The 19,601-nt window shown below is 47.8% G+C and overlaps 1 protein-coding gene across 1 annotated transcript in view; it reads left to right on the top strand.

The window, feature by feature from the left end:
* The window catches only part of greb1 (growth regulating estrogen receptor binding 1), a 45,733-nt gene extending 33,527 nt beyond the window's left edge, over window positions 1-12,206 (top strand). The window contains exons 19-33 of the mRNA XM_064954061.1: window positions 192-307; window positions 391-599; window positions 789-1,191; window positions 1,906-2,065; window positions 2,139-2,241; window positions 2,611-2,766; window positions 3,111-3,247; window positions 3,393-3,554; window positions 3,995-4,199; window positions 4,500-4,662; window positions 4,776-5,012; window positions 5,282-5,417; window positions 5,842-6,042; window positions 6,123-6,261; window positions 9,867-12,206. Of these exons, the coding sequence (XP_064810133.1) occupies window positions 192-307; window positions 391-599; window positions 789-1,191; window positions 1,906-2,065; window positions 2,139-2,241; window positions 2,611-2,766; window positions 3,111-3,247; window positions 3,393-3,554; window positions 3,995-4,199; window positions 4,500-4,662; window positions 4,776-5,012; window positions 5,282-5,417; window positions 5,842-6,042; window positions 6,123-6,261; window positions 9,867-10,030 (2,691 nt within the window). The 3' untranslated portion in view covers window positions 10,031-12,206. The remainder of the gene's footprint in view (window positions 1-191; window positions 308-390; window positions 600-788; window positions 1,192-1,905; window positions 2,066-2,138; window positions 2,242-2,610; window positions 2,767-3,110; window positions 3,248-3,392; window positions 3,555-3,994; window positions 4,200-4,499; window positions 4,663-4,775; window positions 5,013-5,281; window positions 5,418-5,841; window positions 6,043-6,122; window positions 6,262-9,866) is intronic.
* The last annotated feature ends 7,395 nt before the right edge of the window (window positions 12,207-19,601 follow it).

Genomic DNA, 19,601 nt, shown 5'->3' on the forward strand with positions numbered 1-19,601 from the left:
AACAGGAAGCGGATGGGACTGGTTGGTGGGAATGTCAGTCAATGTGAATGGGCAGAATTTCCTATATTATTAGATGTATTGTTCGAGCACTTGGTTAAAGTGTGTGTGTGTGTGTGTGTGGGTTTACCCATCTTAAATTTAATGGATTGGTTTCATATACATATTTTCTAAGTGCTCTGAGTTGTGTCCAGGCATGGCTGAAGATCCAGGAGACAGACTGGGTTCCCCGTACCTACCTGGAGCTAGAGGCCCTCCCCTGTATCCTCATCCTCTCTGGGGCAGACCCCCTGGGGGAATCACTACCCAGGTACACACACATAGTACCTGTATATTTATACTGATTGGTTGGTTGATTGGTTGGTTGATGTATTTTCTCTCTCCTCCAACCAGATCACTGAAGTACTGTGACCTGCGTGTGATAAGCTCCTCCTACCTGCAGCGCACGTCATTGGAGGAGGAGCTGGGATTGGCTGCCTACCTGATGAGGGTGGAGTCCCAGGGGTCACAACCCCTCAGCCATGTCCCCGGTAGCGACCTATCAGAGAGCGACCGGGACAAACTCCGCAGTACCGACAACGAGGAGGAGGAGCGAGAGAACGGTGAGCGATGGAGCGCAATCCACTGGCCAAATTCAATGAAATACAACACAATTCTAGCTATTCAATAAGACACTATACTTTCAATATGGGTGTTTATAACCTTAAACAACACATTTGACGGTTTATAACAGTAAACTCATCTCTGCATACATCCCTTACTCACTTCTTCCACTCCTGTCTTCCCTCTAGCTCTGAAGTCGGAGCTCCCTGGTTTGGGTCATTTCCCTCCCCCCCACCCTCACTCAGCCCCCCAGCCCCTCCAACCCTTCCCCGACAGCAGTGCTGCGGCCACTCTCCATCTCCACACCACCCCCCCTGACCCCCATCACTCCTCCACCTGTCCAAACCCAAACCCACCTAACCCCTCCGACACCCAGCGCTGGCCCTCCAAGTCAACCTCCTCTGACTCCTCCTCCACCCTTCCCCCCTCCCCCCTTCAGAGCTGCTCCTGGGCGCAGGGGGTGAGTCGCCCCCCCTCTGTGCTGCTGCCCCGGGCGCTCTATGACATCATCACGGCGTGCGACGAGGGCGGACTGCCTCGCTGCACCTCCTTCCTGCCGCACCTGTCTGTAGACTGGGCCAGCTCCTTCAGGTAGGGATAAACACACACACACCTCACCTGTCTGTAGACTGGGCCAGCTCCTTCAGGTAGGGACAAACACACACCTCCCCTGTCTGTAGTCTGGGCCAGCTCCTTCAGGTAGGGACACACACACACACACACACACCTCCCCTGTCTGTAGTCTGGGCCAGCTCCTACAGGTAGGGACAAACACACACACATCTCACCTGTCTATTCTGGGCCGGCTCCTTGAGGTAGGGACAAACACACACATCTCACCTGTCTGTAGTCTGGGCCAGCTCCTACAGGTAGGGACAAACACACACACATCTCACCTGTCTAGTCTGGGCCAGCTCCTTCAGGTAGGGACAAACACACACACCTCACCTGTCCGTAGTCTGAGCCAGCTCCTTCAGGTAGGGACAAACACACACACATCTCACCTGTCTAGTCTGGGCCAGCTCCTACAGGTAGGGACAAACACACACACATCTCACCTGTCTAGTCTGGGCCAGCTCCTTGAGGTAGGGACAAACACACACACACCTCACCTGTCTAGTCTGAGCCAGCTCCTACAGGGAGGGACAAACACACACACACCTCACCTGTCTAGTCTGGGCCAGCTCCTTCAGGTAGGGACAAACACACACACCTCACCTGTCCGTAGTCTGAGCCGGCTCCACACACACTGGTGAGTAAGATGATGCTGTATATGAATGTTTCCTTTGCGTTCCTCTGTGTCAGACCTCTGCTGAGTAAGATGATGACGTGTACAGAACAGTCTCTGTATTACCGCCAGTGGACCATCCCAAGGCCTTGCCACATGGACAGCAGCAACCGCCCCGCAGAGGGACGCACGGACAACTTCCATCCCCGCAGACTGCTGCTCAGCGGGCCCCCACAGGTACACACACACACATTCACACACACACTGGTGACAGACTCACACACTATTCTAACTACTGGAACCTGTTCAGGTGGGGAAGACAGGGGCGTACCTCCAGTTTCTGGGCATCCTGTCTCGTATGTTGATCAGACTGATGGAGGTGGACATCTATGACGAGGAAGAGATCAACACCAGTGAGTTACCTTGACAACACTGGCCTCAGCTCCATAACTACCACGGCCCTCCACTCTGCACCAGTCTTAATAATATGCATCACGTGTGTGTAGAACACTTTGAATGAATTACAGGACAGTACATAGCTTCCACGAAGAGGTTATTTTAAGGAGATATATGCTGGTATAGACGTCTGTGTGTTGTATACACAACATGTGTAATGCATTATGAATTAATCCTATAGGTTTCCGTGCATTTAGGGATGTTTATTAAGGACCCATGAGCTGTTGTGACTGTATTATGAATATAAACACGTGCGTGTGTGTGTGTGTGTGTGTGTGTGTGTGTGTGTGTGTGTGTGTGTGTGTGTGTGTGTGTGGGGGGTATAGGTGACCAGCTGGAGGGTGTCCAGTACCACCCAGCCTGTGCTCCCTGGCCGATAATAGACACACTGAGGAGCATGCCCTTCGACTACACTGTCCACAACCCCAAATATGAAGACATCAGCACTGTCTATTGCCCTGACTACTACCCCAACACTGACGGTAGGATAGGGGAGTGGGGCATCTCTCTCGGTTACCATTATGATTGTGAGGTTTACTAGATGACGTCTTTGTCTTGGACGTCCTGCTCTCTTTCTCCACTATTTCCAGCTTGGCTGAGCTCTGTACACTCTTAGGAGGAAAAAAAGGCTTATTCTACTGTCCGCATAGGAGAACCCTTTTATGTTCTAGATAGATGTTCTAGAACCATTCTGGGTTCTAGATACGTGCATTTTATTCTAAGAGTGTAGCTGTATGTGCGTGACTGTGGTTATCAGAGATGTTCCATGGTTCTAGACTGGCGTTTGCCATGTTAACTAACCCCCAGCCCCTGCTCTGTCCCACAGGAAACCCCAGACGTAAGGAGGACGTGTATCTGCGGAGGCGTACGGCCAGGATCAAACTGTCCAAATACGCAGCCTACAACACCTACCACCACTGTGAGCAGTGTCACCAGTACACGGGCTTCAACCCCGGATACCAGGTGAGCTGAGAACACACACACACTATTTATTCTTAGCTGCTCAGTTGGTCTCATTCTCATTGCTCAGTTGGTCTACTCTATGTGTAATAATGTATTCTAGACCTGTAGCTAGATAATGTGTTCGACCATATACTTTACCTGGTAGATGTATGAGTCGCTGCTGCATGGCTTCACCTTCTCCCACCTGCTGCTGGGGGAGGAGATCCAGCTCTACTTCATCATCCCCAAGTCTAAGCAACACCACTTCAGCTTCAGCCAACCAGGAGGCCAGCTGGAGAGCATGAGACTGCCCCTCACCTCCGATTGGGTAACCTAACTAAGGCCCTTTACCGCTACTACTAACCATAGTACCCATTCTCTACCCTTCTTCCTCAAGGGCGCACTTGTTCACTCCCATTTATGGGTGTAAGAAATGTGGTACAAACGTACTTACAGCAATCCGGTGCCTTTCAATCTGCTAGGGGGGATGAGCAAGTGCACAAGTCAAGGAGGAGAGTAGAGAGTCAGACCACAGCCATACTCTAACATTTACATGAACCCCTGCAGAATGACCTGGCGAATTCCACCACCCAGGTTCCTATTTGCCTCATCTGCCAACCATTCTTTGTTTCTCTATGCCTTCACCATCTGAAACCTCCTCTATATATGGACCTGCAAAGTGTAGAAGCCCTAAGATCAACCAATCTTTGCAGAACCCACTCAGACTTTTATATACCGCTGCATGTTCCCCCCCCCCCCCCCCATCAGAACCCAGACTGCATCAAGAGCCCCATCTTCACCCCGACAACGGGTCGTCATGAGCACGGCCTGTTTAACCTGTACCACGCCATGGACGGGGCGGCCCACCTCCACATCCTGGTCGTCAAGGAGTACGAGATGGCTGTCTATAAGAAGTACTGGCCCAACCACATCATGCTGGTGCTGCCCACTGTCTTCAATGGAGCCGGCATCGGTACCCTAACTACCGCCAATCTCTTTCCCATTCACTCACTACCTCTCACTCTCTCTCACTTTGTCTATCTCTCACCCTCTACCCCGTGAGTGAGTGAGTGAGTGAGTGAGTGAGTGAGTGAGTGAGTGAGTGAGTGAGTGAGTGAGTGAGTGAGTGAGTGAGTGAGTGAGTGAGTGAGTGAGTGGAGGAGAGAATACACACAACAGACAAGACTATCTAACAACATGAGACGCACTAACACAGAAAAATAACAAGTGTTTCCTGATGTCTCCCTCTCTGACCTCTGGCCCCTCCCCCAAGGTGCTGCCCACTTCCTGATCAAGGAGCTGTCTTATCACAACCTGGGGCTGGAGCGCAGGCACAGGCTGGAGGGAGGGGGGCCGCCGGCCGACGTCTGGCCCTTCATCATAGTCTCTGATGACTCCTGCGTCATGTGGAACGCCGTGGACCTGGACTCACACAGGCAAACACACACTCACTCACACATACAAGGAACAACACATTTTTTTTTTTATATATTGATGTTTTGAAAGTATTGTCCTCACGGAGCTCTGTAATCATCTCTCTCCCCTCCAGTGCCTCAGGGCCTGTAGAGAGGAACGTGTCTCTGAAGCAGGTGCTGCAGCACATGGAGGCGTGTCCCGACCTCACCCAGTACGGCCTCTGTGGGATCAGGAAGTGGGGCAGTCGCTCCCCGAGTCAGGGGAAGGGGGGAGGAGCTCGTCACGAGGAACCGTTTTCCAGAGGACACCTCCACGACTTCCTGCTTCTCAATGTGGACCTGACCCAGGACGTCCAATACAACGAGAACAGGCGAGACAGTAGAATAGAGTCAAATATTATCACATTTTAGTAGACGCTCTTATCCAGATTAAGTGCCATGCTAAAGGGTAGATGAGAGAGGACAGCCACTTTACTTTACATGAGTAATTGTTATGGTAAGAGGCTGCTAGGTTGAAGTGGTTTCTATGTGAAACATCACATCTCTGGTGAAAAAAACTTCACTGAGCCATCACTCTTCCTCTTTCTTCTTTTTATCTACCTTTTCTCATGCTCCACTCTCTTCCTCTGCTCCACCTCAGGTTCATGTGTGATGATGTGGACTTCACCCTGCGAGCCCACAGTGCTGGTCTGCTCATCTGTCGTTTCAACAACTTCAGTGTGATGAAGAAACAGATCGCTATCGGAGGATACCGTACCTTCATCATCAAGACCAAGGTACAGGCTAACACACACTCACACACACACAAAACCACACGCACAAATACAATAAAATACGCAGACATACACAAAACCACACACACATCACCACCTTCATCATCGTGTCACTCGACTTAAGATCAAATGTAGTGTTCCGATGAGATCGATTCATATCTCTAATGTAATATCTCAGTTCTGGGGCTCGATTCAATCCGTATTGCTGAAGTTCCGCATTATAGCGGGATTGACATTTTTAAGTCCTTTCTGATTGAGCCGATGGCGTGTACCGTGAATCCAGTCTCCGCCAATTCTGGAACATTACATTGAAATGTCTATCGCGCCGTAAGGCGGAACTTCAGCAATATGTATTGAATCCAGTCGCTAATTTTGTCTAATGTTCATGCGTTGACCATTGCAATGTTGATGTAATGTGTGGTTTTAGATAACCGACGTCCCCACCTCCATCCAGCCGTCACAGTATATCTGCGCCCCGGACAGCAAGCATCCATTCCTGGCCACGCCTGCACAGCTACTGCTAGAGAAATACCTGCAACACACCAGCCAACGGCTGTTCCCCCTCAGCGCACGCAACTACACACACCCCATTCTGTCTGTAGACTGCTACCTCAACCTGGGGCCTGAGGTACACACACACACAAATACATATGTGATTGTTTCGATGTCAGATCACTCAACAGTGAGTCTTTTTCCCCCTCCCTCTAGGTGACGGTGTGTTTTGTGAGTTCCAGACCTCACTCCATCAACATCAGTACTGCAGAGCTGCTGTTCAGCGGCCTGTTGCTCTGCTTCTGTGATTCCTTCGTCACACCAGGCTTTCTTAAGAAGTTTCACTTCCTCAAAGGTACACGCACAAAGACCCATGCAGGCACACACCACATGTTATCACGTTTCTGGAAAGACCCAGATGCAGACAGTGTCGAAGTAACACAAGTTTATTACTAGAACCGGGGGCAGGCAAAACGGGAGGTCAAGGGCAGGCAGAGGTCAGTAATCCAGATCAGAGTCCAAAAGGAACGGCAGGCAGTCTCAGGGTCAGGGCAGGCAGAGGTCAGTAATCCAGTGTGGTGGAACAGGAGACAAAGGGCTGTGAGACATGGGTTTGAATATATATATATATATGAGGATACGGGGCAACAGAAGATGAACAGCAAAGGGGATAATGACCTTGGAGATGGGGAAAGGGCCTATAAACCGGGGGGGGGGGATTGTGGGACTCCACCTGGAGGGGCAGATACCGGGTGGACAGCCATACCTTCTGTCCGAGACGATCCTCGGAGGTGTAGCCATGGGGCTATAGCAGTGTGACAGCGCATCCGGCTTGATGTTCTTGGATCCTGGTCGGTAGGAGAGGGAGAAGTTGAACCGGGGGAAGAGCAAGGCCCACCTAGCTTGCCTGGAATTGAGACGCTTGGAGGTGTAGAGATATTCCAGGTTCTTGTGGTCGGTCCACACAATGAACGGATGTTCCGCCCCCTCCAGCCAGTGCCTCCACTCCTCCATCGCCATCTTCAACGCGAGAAGCTCACGATTCACCAAATCATAGTTCCTCTCCATGGCGTTGATGCGATGGGAGAAGGAGGAGCAGGGATGTAATTTGAGGTCCAGAGCAGAACGCTGGGACAGGACAGCCCCCATTCCGACATCCAAAGCACCAGCCTCCACCACAAACTGGCGAGACGGGTCAGGATGAACCAAGATGGGAGCTGTGGTGAAATAGTGTTTGAGATCCCGGAACGCCCAGTCAGCAGCTGGGGACCACGTGAAAGGAACCTTGGGAGAGGTGAGTGCTGACAGGAGGGGAAGCCAGGGTGTTGTAACCCCGGATAAAGTGGAGATAGAAGTTGCAGAATCCCAGGAAACATTGTAGCTGCACCCTGGACGTAGGCTGGGGCCAATCCACCACCGCTCTCACCTTCCCGGGATCCATCTGTACACTACCTGCAGCGATGATGTAACCCAGGAAGGGGATGGTGGAGTGATGGAATTCGCACATCTCCGCTTTCACAAAAAGCTACTTCTCCAGGAGGTGTTGGAGAACCTGTAGGACGTGGAGCATGTGTTCTTGGGCGGAGCGGGAGAAGATGAGGACGTCGTTGAGGTAGACGAAGACTAACCGGTTCAACATGTTGCGGAGAACATCATTAACCAGAGCTTGGAATACAGCTGGGGTGTTGGTAAGGCCAAATGGCATGACCAGATACTCGTAGTGACCGCGTTGAAGGCGGTCTTCCACTTGTCTCCTTCCCGTATCCGCACCAGATTGTAGGCATTCCGTAGGTCCAGATTGGAGAACACGTTGGCCCCCTGGAGGGGCTGGAAGGCCGAGGAGATGAGTGGTAGTGGGTAGCGGTTCTTCACCGTGATTCCGTTGAGGCCCCGGTAGTCAATGCGCGGGCGCAGGGTTTTTCCCTTTTTCTCCACAAAGAAGAACCCTGCGCCGGCGGGGGAGGCAGAAGGATGGATGAACCCTGCCTTTAGGAAGTTCTCAATGTAGGTCTCCATGGCCTTGGTCTCTGGACCCGACAGAGAGTACAGTTGTCCGTGGGGTGGAGTGGTGTCTGGAAGAAGGTCAATCCTGCAGTCATAGGGTTGTTGCGGCAGAAGGGAAGTGACCCGGGCCTTACTGAACACCTCCCGGAGGTCCTGGTACTCTGCGAGAAAGGAGGCGAGGTGCGGGGCAACTTCCGAGCCCCCAGGAAGACGTCCTGGGGCAGACTACGCTGACTTCCGAACTGGCTCCAGCAGTCAAGTCTATGATTGGATTGTGTCGCTGGAGCCAAGAGAATCCCAATACCACGGGAACCTGAGGAGACTTAATCAGCATAAATTGGATTGCCTCGCTGTAGCCCCTCTCACAATATCATGGGAGTGGTTTTGTGAGTGACCCGGCCTATAGAGCGCCCGTCCAGTGCTCTAACATCAATGGGAATGGAGAGGGGCTGAGTGGGGATGCCCAGCTCGGACACAAGAGTAGCATCCAAAAAAACTTATTGTTCCCATAGTCGGAGTACCCAGAGAGATGTATACTTGTTACCCCACAGCAGGATGGCATGGAAAGTGGTGCGAGTCATGGGAGAGGAAAAGTTCTCTATAAGGCCCACCAGAGTACTCGCCCCTTGATGAGCCTGTTTTTTTTTAATGGGCAGGTAGCTACGAAATGTCCCGTAGTTCCACAATATAGACAGCTCTGGGTGTGGAGTCGGCGTAAGTGTTAATCTAGCCCTGCCCAGGTGCCTGGATTCCGAAGGAGGCGAGTCGGCAGCCCTCTGTGATTCCCGAGAGAACTCGTGTGACGTCGGGTTCACTCAGACATGTAGACTTCGGGGATCTCCGGGGTTCTTTGGAGGCGAGGTGGGAATCAAAGGCGACGGGGCACAGATTTCCCCTCTCTCCTACATTCTCAAATCCGCCCATCGACCCGGATGGTCAAGGCTATAAGGGAATCAAGGTCCATGGGTAGCTCCCGGGCTGCAAGCTCATCTTTGACCACCTCCGATAGTCCGTGAAGGAAAATGTCGAACAATGCTTCCGGATCCAGGCACTCTCAGCCGCCAACATGCAAAAAGCCATCGCGTTGTTCCCACACCGCCGTAGCCCAGGCTAGTGCCCTCCCAGACATCAGCGTTATGATGTAGCCCTATCCTCGAGCGGTCTGAGTGGAACGAAGAAGGCTGCAGCTCGATAATGAGGGAGCACTAGGGGAGGAAAGCCTGGCAGATTCCAGAATCTGCAGCATAAGGCTCCAGAGGAGGTAAGCAGGTTTCTCGGGACACTGGGGTAGGCTGGGAGATTACGGGTGTGACCCGCTGCCCAGTGGGGAATCTGCGGAATTGCTCCAGTAAAGTCTTGAACGTCTGGTCATGGCGTTCTGCCAGGGTATGGAGTCCCTCCATAAGACATTGCAGTAACTCCTTGTGTCGTCCAATGGTGGCTCCTTGCAGGGAGACAGCATTGTGAAGCTAATCTGAGTCTGCTGGGTCGGTCATGGCCTGTTCGTACTATCACATTTTAGGAAAGACCCAGATGCAGACAGTGTCGAAGTAACAAAAGTTTATTACTAGAATGGGGCAGGCAAAACGGGAGGTCAAGGGCAGGCAGAGGTCAGTAATCCAGTAGTCCAAAAGGTACAGAACAGCAGGCAGGCTCAGGATCAGGGCAGGCAGAATGGTCAAAACCGGGAAGACTAGAAAACAGGAACTTTAGAAAAGACACGAGCAAGGGGAAAAATGCTGGTAGACTTGACGAACAAAACAAACTGTCAATAGACAAACAAAGAACACAGGTATAAATACACAGGGGATAATGAGGGGAAGTGGGAGACACCTGGTGGGGGGTGGAGACTAGCACAAAGACAGGTGAAACAGATCAGGGTGTGACACATATACACACACACACACACACAAAAGCCATCACATCCTCATAGGTATTCTCTCTTCCCTCGTCCAGGGGCGATTCTGTGTGTGATATGTGCTGACCGCAGCTCTCTGAGACAGACGGTGGTGAGGCTGGAGCTCGAGGACGAGTGGAGGTTCCGGCTGAGTGACGAGTTCCAGACAGCCAATGCTAAAGAGGACCGCCCCCTCTTCTTCCTTACAGGGAAACACATATGAACTGCCGTACCCCTCACCGTGAGCCCTGCAGTGGGGTCAAAACAGAAAGCCAAAAACTGTCTGTATTCTTCTGGTGGATCAAGCCAATAACCCATAGACAGTAGTTGGTAGTGAATATAGCTACAGCTGAAGTCAGAAGTTTACATACACTTAAGTTGGAATCATTAAAAATTGTTTTTCAACCACTCCACAAATTTCATGTTAATTAACAAACTATAGTTTTGGCAAGTTGGTGAGGACATCTACATTGTGCATGACACAAGTAATTTTTCCAACAATTGTTTACAGACAAATTATTCCAATTCCAGAAGTTTACATACACTAAGTCGACTGTGCCTTTAAACAGCTTGGAAAATTCCATACAATGATGTCATGGCTTTAGAAGCTTCTGATAGGCTTTTTTTAAGTCAATTGGAGGTGTACCTGTGGATGTATTTCAAGGCCTACCTTCAAACTCAGTGCCTCTTTGCTTGACATCATGGGAAAATGAACAAATAAATCAGCCAAGACCTCAGAAAAACAATTTGTAGACCTCCACAAGTCTGGTTCATCCTTGGGAGGAATTTACAAACGCCTGAAGGTACCACATTCATTTGTACAAACAATAGTACACAAGTATAAACACCATGGGACCACGTAGCCATCATTACCGCTCGGGAAGGAGACGTGTTCTGTCTCATAGAGATGTACGTACTTTGGTTCAAAAAGTGCAAATCAATCCTAGAACAACAGCAAAGAACCTTGTGAAGATGCTGGAGAAAACAAAAGTATCTATATCCACAGTAAAACAAGTCCTACATCGACGTAACCTGAAAGGCCGCTCAGCAAGGAAGAAGCCACTGCTCCAAAACCGCCATAAAAAAGCCAGCCAATGGTTTGCAACTGCACATGGGGACAAACATCGTACTTTTTGGAGAAATGTCCTCTGGTCTGATGAAACAGAAATAGAACTGTTTGGCCATAATGACCATTGTTATGTTTGGAGGGAAAAGGGGTAGGCTTGCAAGCAGAAGAACACCATCCCAACCGTGAAGCACGGGGGTGGCAGCATCATGTTGTGGGGGTGCTTTGCTGCAGGAGGGACTGGTGCACTTCACAGAATACATGGCATCATGAGGCAGGACAATTATGTGGATATATTGAAGCAACATCTCAAGACATCAGTTGGGAAGTTAAAGCTTGGTCATCAATGGGTCTTCCAAATGGACAATTACCCCAAGCATACTTCCAAAGTTGTGGCAAAATGGCTTAAGGACAACAAAGTCAAGGTATTGGAGTGGCCATCAAAGCCCTGACCTCAATCCTGTAGACAATTTGTGGGCAGAGCTGAAAAAGCGTGTGGGAGCAAGGAGGCCTACAAACCTGACTTCGTTACACCAGCTCTGTCAGGAGGAATGGGCCAAAATTCACCAAACGTATTGTGGGAAGCTTGTGGAAGGCTACCCGAAACGTTTGACTCAAGTTAAACAATTTAAAGGCAATGCTACCAAATACTAATTGGGTGCATGTAAACTTCTGACCCACGGAATGTGATGAAAGAAATTAAAGCTGAAATAAATCATTCTCTCCTATAATTCTGACATTTCACATTCTTAAAATAAAGTGGTGATCCTAACTGACCTGAGTCAGGGAATTTTTACTAGGATGAAATGTCAGGAATTGTGAAAAACTGAGTTTAAATGTAGTTGGCTAAGGTGTATGTAAACTTCTGACTTCAACTGTATCAGTCTGGGGTTGGTATGGCTCTGTTCACTGTAGTATTAATTTAGTATCAATGACAATTTACTACCATACTCCTATTAACCCTCCACCTCTCTGTTGTGATGTGCTAAAAAGTAATCATTCCGCAGTGTCTGCCGCCGTTTATATTGTAGTTTATGATATTTTTGAGGAGTGTATTTTGTACAAATATTATTTTTGTAGACGTTTGTTTTTTTGCCTGGGCTTTTGTGACAAACTATTTTGCAAATATTTGGACTGCTTTTTGTGTCATGTAAAAAGTACCTATGTCATGTCTTCTTTGTCTTCATAACAATGTTCGTTACGAAAGCGTTACGTGTTTGTGGTTGTGTTTTCTGGCGCTCACTGTTTGCAGCCTTCTGATGATCACTATGTTGAGAAACTTGAATCCATATTTTATGTGCTGAATGTGTAAATGTACGTATTTTGAAAACAATCTCCATCTCTGCTGCCTTCTATTGGTTACACACCAGTTCAGGTGTGTGTACATTCTGAATGATATATCTGTTTTACTATGATCAACTTCTTGTGGAGTAGTTACAGTTGAATGGGGCTTTAAACGAGGCCTCTGCGCCTCATGCCTTGGGGAGCCAGCCCGGCACCAACACCCCTGTTTCTAATAATCAACTAATCGCAGGCTTCAGTCTGGACCTGGATTAGTTAGTGCGGATCTTCTCTTGGCCTCACAGGTCGGGTCAACACCCACCGTGTATTGGTATGAACCTCTCTCTAGGTGAAGGGGGACCTTCCTGTCCTCCTACCCTGAGCTGAGCTAGCAGTGGAGCCTTGAGTTTCACTTTATGCACACGGTCACCCCACTGGGTCTATCCCTGCAAGCCACGGAGGTCAGCTCACTCCTTCCTCCTGATTACACTTCACGGGGAGTTTGTGACTCGGTATACTATGCGTCAGCGGGGGCTATTTTTGTGTACAACACCAACGAGCGATTCAGTGATTATTTATAGTCCACTCTGTACTACTTGGTTACGTGGTGCGGCTCTTACTGTGTGGATACGTTCCGTCACGGGGTTAAACTATTATACACTGCGGAATAATCTCAGACAACCCTGCTAGCGGCTGGTCCTCCATATCTAATTGACTGGACAGCACCCACATGGGTGAGTCACACTAGCTAAGTCCCGGGTGTAGGGTTTCAGCTAGAACTAGCTGCACTTCGTCTGGGTAGAGGACAAACTATAGACACCCAGTGCTCCTTTAGTGTGCTTTTTACACAGTTACACTCAAGCCCCCCTTTAGTTTCCTGCTCAAGCCCACAATATGGTCTGGCTGCAGGCTACCTAAGCCTAGTTGTTATGTTACTCTAATTCTTGACTATTTATTCAACCAATACATTAACTAGTTAATGAAAACCAGTAACACTTCTATTTTGGTTCCACAGCTTCACACCTGATGGATTTTATTCTTTTTTTATTTAGCTATTTTAATGCAGTAGCTTCTAACAGTATCAACTAAATTCACTTCTTACCTTGCATCAAAGTGTTCTAATACGACATCAATCAGCTCCGTTGTTCCCCAGAATCTCCCTTTCCCCACCTTTTACATTGGTTTTTATACACTTTTTACCCAGGCCTATGCCTCCTTTGACTACAGCCACACAACACGTGACATCGACGCAAAGTTACATAACAGATCGTCTCGTTCACCCGGGATATCTACACACAACCATCTGTGGTGTCATCTGCCTCACGACCCATGTGCCACCAGGCAACTCCACCAGCTCCTTCCCAGGGCTCGAGTTTGACGGGTATGTCAACACATTAGATTAACCTCTGCCCCCCAGCAGAGGAACATCTGCATACAGTCTACCTTCACCTGTCACTTCCTCCCTGCACTTGACTGGGTTTTGATGCTCTCTAGTTGCTTGTGGTTGTGGCCTCTCTTCCTGTTCTTCAGCTTCTTCTTGATCTTTCTTGTTTCACTGTTACATAGAGTTCTGTCTGGGGACTGGAGGAGTCCTCAGGTCATATTGACTAGGCTCATTCACGACAACGGGGCGCAAAAGCCTACGCAACCCTACTGTAAACGTTGACTCGCTTCACAAATCTCTCACAGCAACTCTAGTTTCTCACCTCTAGGGGGTGGTGTCTCCCTCTTTATTCCCTTTCTTCACATTGTTTGCAGCACATGAGACTGAACCCTATCTATGGTCAGCAGAGGGCCGTACACACTATACGTTTACATGACTGACAGTCAGCGGACGCTATTGCCACTAGGCTCAAGTTGTGAACAGTACATCTAGTCCAATTGAAATTTGTCACACCAATCAGAATCCTATGATAACATTTTTTTCTTAATTGTAGTTATAGTTTGCTGTCATTTGTTCCAGTACAAATTCAACAACAGTTCTATCGTCCTTTCTGATTTATTCACCACAATATGGGAGGGACGCATGGCTGCCAGTTCATTTGCAGTATGACCACCAGTACAGTACACCTTCTTCAACAAAGAACTCACTTGAGTTATTTGATTAGATTCTTTGTCCTGCAACATCTTGTCTTTGAATTAGACATTACAATATGATACAGTACTATATACAATGTTACAATAACACAAGATGTTGTGGGGTTTTCCCCTTTGAATGTAAAAATCTATCATTCTAAGAATTTGTTCTAAACTGACTTGCCTAATTAAATAAGTAAAAAATCCTTCACTCCTAGGGTTGTACCCCTCTCCCCTGCTGTCCTACCCGCCCTCCCTCAAATCCTACATCTGTATCTACCTCCTGGATGTTACTACCAGTCATCTCTTGGCACAAAAATGACACATTACGATTACATCACGTTCTATGCTGCACACCTCTTTGACGCAAATGTGGACAATCATAGTCGGTTTCACAGCTATTGTTGTTTCCATAGTAACTTTAATGCACCAAGATCCAAATGTTTACTCACATTGTGTCTCCTGGACTTTGGAGGGGATGTGGGGCAGCACGAGACAGCTGCTGGGTAGAGGTGACATTGCCAGTGGTTCCCCACTATAGGGTCACCATCTCAAGTGGTAAGGGGGGGCGTTTAATATCAGTTGTTGTGTCTACTGTCCACCTTTGTAGGTAATTGTCGAAGAGATTTGGCAGGTGGGTGCTCAATATTTTAAGCAGCCAGGTTAACTATAGTGCATAGCCAAGATTTGAGGATAAATCCTTTAAAAGGTCATGTAAATATCTATACAATTCCCGTTGACAAAATTAATAGAAATCCTATAGGAGAAAAAAAATCTATTGAAATCCTTGGATCCAGTTAGAATCCAATAGGAAAATCCTATCAGATTTTGGAACCAGCCTTGTATAATTTCTATACAGATATCTTAACGAAACACTTATCAGTGTGCCGATGTCTGGTGTAGACGGTCGAAGCTCCTGACTCTAGACCACATATGCCTCCTTGGCCAACTGTCTCTTTCCTCACTATCTATATTTACATCTGTCCTGTAATCAAAAACTCACATCTCCTTAAATAATATATTTGACACTCGTCCAAAAAAATCCTTTATGGTTCCAATGGGGAAAAAATGTATTGGAATCCTATAGGATCTTTTGACTAGGGTTTATCTGTGAGTGGTGGTGTCAGAACTGGTCTAGTGGTAGAATCCCTGCCAGCACACCTAAGGCCCAGGTTCATCATTATGTGTTTTATTGACAGAGGAGTACTGTGTTAACAATAATGCTGGGATTCCTGCCATGGTAAAAGCCAGGAGTCTGTGCCTGGGCTACATCAACTAAAACTACATCAACTCGACACTCAATCATCCACCCATGTACCCCGAGCCTAGTTTCAGCACTCTCTAAGAAAGAAAGTTTCTCAGATGTATAGAATTCACTAAAGTCACAGCCAATCTGGTCATAGCTGGCTGTGATGTAGGATGGGATGGGACATAAACCTAACAAATTCAACGACACACTTCTCTGAACAGGGGGGGGGGCATACCAAATTCACAGAGAATAGATTGTATATGATGAGGGGTCCACAGCTTAGGGGTCCAACCCAGAGATGCAAGGGGACAGACAGGGACGTTCAACTGAGCCATGTACCCTGGGTTGTAAGAGCATGTTGAGCTGACCTACTCGTCTTGCAGCCCTTGGGGTAGGGGTGATGGGGGGGGGGCAGCGGTTAGAACTTAGTGGACACCAGGTCCCTGTCCCAAAATGGCTGTGATGACATCACTTAGGGAGCTAAGAGTTGGGTAGCAAACCTGTTCCAGGAGTTACTGCCCATAGAGATGTTTTACTTATGGTGTGTGTGCGTGTGTGTGCGTGCCTGCATACGTGCGTGTTAGTTTGTGTTTGTACCATCAAAGTGTGCATGCATTTATGTCATGACAGTGTGTATGCTATTAATGCATGTGTTTGTGTATTCAATGTGCATATGCTCATGTACACATGAATACAGGTAGTGTGTGTGTGTGTGTGTGTGTACTTGTGCGCACGCGTGTGTTGTCCTGGTGTCAGCAACACCATCTAAAGGAGCTGGGATGGGATCTGGTCTGTCCTCTCAGGTTTCGTCTTGGAACGTGGTTCTCAGAACACGCTCGGTAAAATTAAACATCCACAGAAACACTATATAGACAGTTCGACCGGTGAGCACACACAGTATAACAGTCTTACAGAGAATCGCAAAGATCACTACTTGGTTTTAACGTCTGAACCCATACATCGGACTACCGGGTTTCTTACACCTGAATACACACATCCGTCGGATCACCAAGTGTCTAACACACACACACACACATGTCGGTTGGATCACCAAGTGTCTAACACACACACACATGTCGGTTGGATCACCAGGTTTCTAACACACACACACAAGTTGAGGATCCTACGCCTGAGTGGGGATCGAGCCGTGCCATGGAACCATGACCCCAGAGGAACATCTGGAAGAATTCTGCAACGACACCAGTCCCAACTGGTTCTGGGTAGGGTGGCATGTCTGTCGGCCTGTCCGAGAGAGAGGGGGAGATAGAGATGAAAGAGAGAGAGAGAGAGAGAGAGAGAGAGAGAAGAAAGAGAGAGAAAGATACTGAAAATGTAGGGTGGTAGAAGCTTGTTCCTGTACTTTTGGTGGAGAGTTATCCAATCTTAATAAGCTAAATGTCATGTCCACACATGGATGGAACAGTGCTCGTTAGTTCTGCTGTGGAGGGAGAGAGGGATGGATATTCCTAGCACGCAATGACTGCGTCCAATGTGTACCGCTGCAAACTCGTTGGATGCATTTGCAGCAGCTTTTGCTTGTGTTTTAGAAATCGAACGGTGAATGATGACTGTATTCATTTTCCATTGAGGGAGAGAGGGAATAGGGGAGGGATAGAGTGGGCGAGGGGGGAGAGGGAGAGAGAGGAATGAGGGAGAGTATTCCTTTGTCAGAGGAAGGCTCTAAAAAAAAGTGCCAAAGATCCAGCCACCCAAGTCAAAGGCTGTTTTCTCTGCTATCGCACGGCAAGCAGTGCTGATGCACCAAATCTGGAACCAACAGGACCGATCCTGAACAGCTTCTAACCCCAAGCCATAAGACTCCTAAAGAATTAGTCAGGGTAGCTATAGTATTTGGTTAACTATTTAACTATCTGCATTGACCCTTTTGGCACTAACTGTTTTGACTCATCGCACACTCTGCTGCCATTGTTTCTTCTCTGTCCCTTTATTCCTAGTTATATGTACATATCTACCTCAATGACCTCATACCCCTGCACATGGACTCAGTACTAGTACCCCATGTATATAGCCAAGTTATCTTTACTCATTGTGTATTTATTATAACTTTTATAATAACGGGTTATTACTTTTCCACTATTTCTCTATTTTCTTTCTCTCTGTATTGTTGGGAAGGGGCCCGTAAGTAAGCATTTCACCGTTAGCCCGCACCTGTTGTTTACGAAGGATGTGACAAATACAATTTCATTTGATTTAGGGGGGGCTGTGGGAACGTCTCAGATTGCGCTGTGCACTCAAAAGGCTTCCTTGGACAGACTGCCCCCCCTCCCACCCACACACACACACACACACACACACTGGTGGACATTAACAGTGTACACTCTTCAGAAACTCTCTGCAAAGTGTAATAAGATGGTCATGTGTACTGTACAGCTGTAGCACTCACAATCTTGAGTTTAACCTGAAAGGCTGTACAGAGGTAGGATCTTTGAGGCAGTTTACTACAACAGGCTTCTTCTTCTATTTGTAGGGGTTGATACTTTTTTTGTTTAGGGGAAATCAAGTCTGACATTTGAAAGTGAAAATTACAAACTTTGGAATACTTTTAAAACCTTGAATACACTACAAGTTTGCATTTCTAAGAGTGATCAAATTAAGATCCCACATCACGTACAGAGACAGTAAAATGCTGCATTCCATGAGCTGTGATGAACACATTGTTTATGGCGTGGAGTTGTACTTCTCTGACCATGTACAGTAGAGGCAATGGAGCTGGATTTGATATTTTTTTACTAATGGTTTCATAATTATGAAAGGTTTTTAATAAATTAAATAAATCAGGAACGGAACAGCAGGATAGTGGTTATGGGTAGTCATTGTGGTAGTACAGTAATTGTGGCTGCAGATCACATCTAGCTCCCTTCTGCATTTCCCTAAAAGGTCAACATGATCATGTAATTTCCCTCAATGATTCTACCCTAATGCATATTAAATAGTATTCTTATATTGTACTGGTGGTACTGAAAGTGTGACGGAATGGGTTTGAACCTGGGTCGTCTGTGTGCCACAAGACTGCGGAAGCCCGCTGAGCTAAAATCTAGGCATAAACTAGGGGGCTAAAGCCCATCCGAGACCTGATTCACACGGTTTATATTATATTTTCGCAATGGCCTGTCCCGAATGGTTCCAGCAACCATGAAGGATGCGTAACCAGTCCAGTTCAGATCAGATTGGCTCAGTTTGACCCCTATAGTGTGAATCAGGCTTCTGAGTGCTCAGGTTTCCGGCAAGGTGACTCATGACGTGAGCTTGGTTCACCCAACCACCTCTGTTACAAAGACACCTGTTCTTTCTATGTGGGTTTAAATCTCCCTACATGGTTGCAGGGTAGATGGTCCGGGCTTGGATATTAATTTAAGGTCATTGCCTAGACAGCACATCCTGTTATGTCATGTTAACAACAAGGAAACCCACTATTGACCCCAATGTAATATCCTACAGCCACGCAAAGAAATCAATACCATATGGATCTACTATATGGACTATATATGGAGGTCACTGAACATCGGCTTTATCAGTCCCAGCCTGTGTTATCGGTTTCAGGACACTGCCTGTTCTTTTGGAAGAACACACACATCACAGCTGACACTGTATTTAGTGGGAGAGATAACGAACAGGTCAAGGTGATAGGGACTCATGTAGGTAATGGCTACTTTATGAGACATTCTCTTAAAGGTGAATCTCCCCAATGGCATTATATCACAGGATTAGTGGGGTGTATTTGTGTGTGTGCGTTCGGAGTGTGTGCGTACGTGTGTCAGTCACATTGCGACAGTGGGATATTTATTGAGGACTCCCAGGATCGGAACAGCCTGTGCCGACCCTTTCATCAACAATGGCAGTATAGTAGTAAACAATGGAATCTCCCACCACTCAGGAATGTCTCATGGCTCGTAAATACCCCACACAGGGGCAGGTTGAGAGTTCACTCATTATGCGCGCCTCAGCAGCTCTCTGATTGGCCCACAAAACCCATCCCAGGCGACTCCCCCATCTCCATGACAACAGTGTGAATGCATTCTTGACCCAGAGTTCCTGGAAGAGATTAGGCTGCAACGCTCTCTCTCTCTTCCCCCCTCTCTCTCTCCCTCTCCTCCCCCTCTC

The sequence above is a fragment of the Oncorhynchus masou genome, chromosome 32 (genome assembly GCF_036934945.1).
Source record: "Oncorhynchus masou masou isolate Uvic2021 chromosome 32, UVic_Omas_1.1, whole genome shotgun sequence".
In the NCBI taxonomy this organism is placed as follows: domain Eukaryota; kingdom Metazoa; phylum Chordata; class Actinopteri; order Salmoniformes; family Salmonidae; genus Oncorhynchus; species Oncorhynchus masou.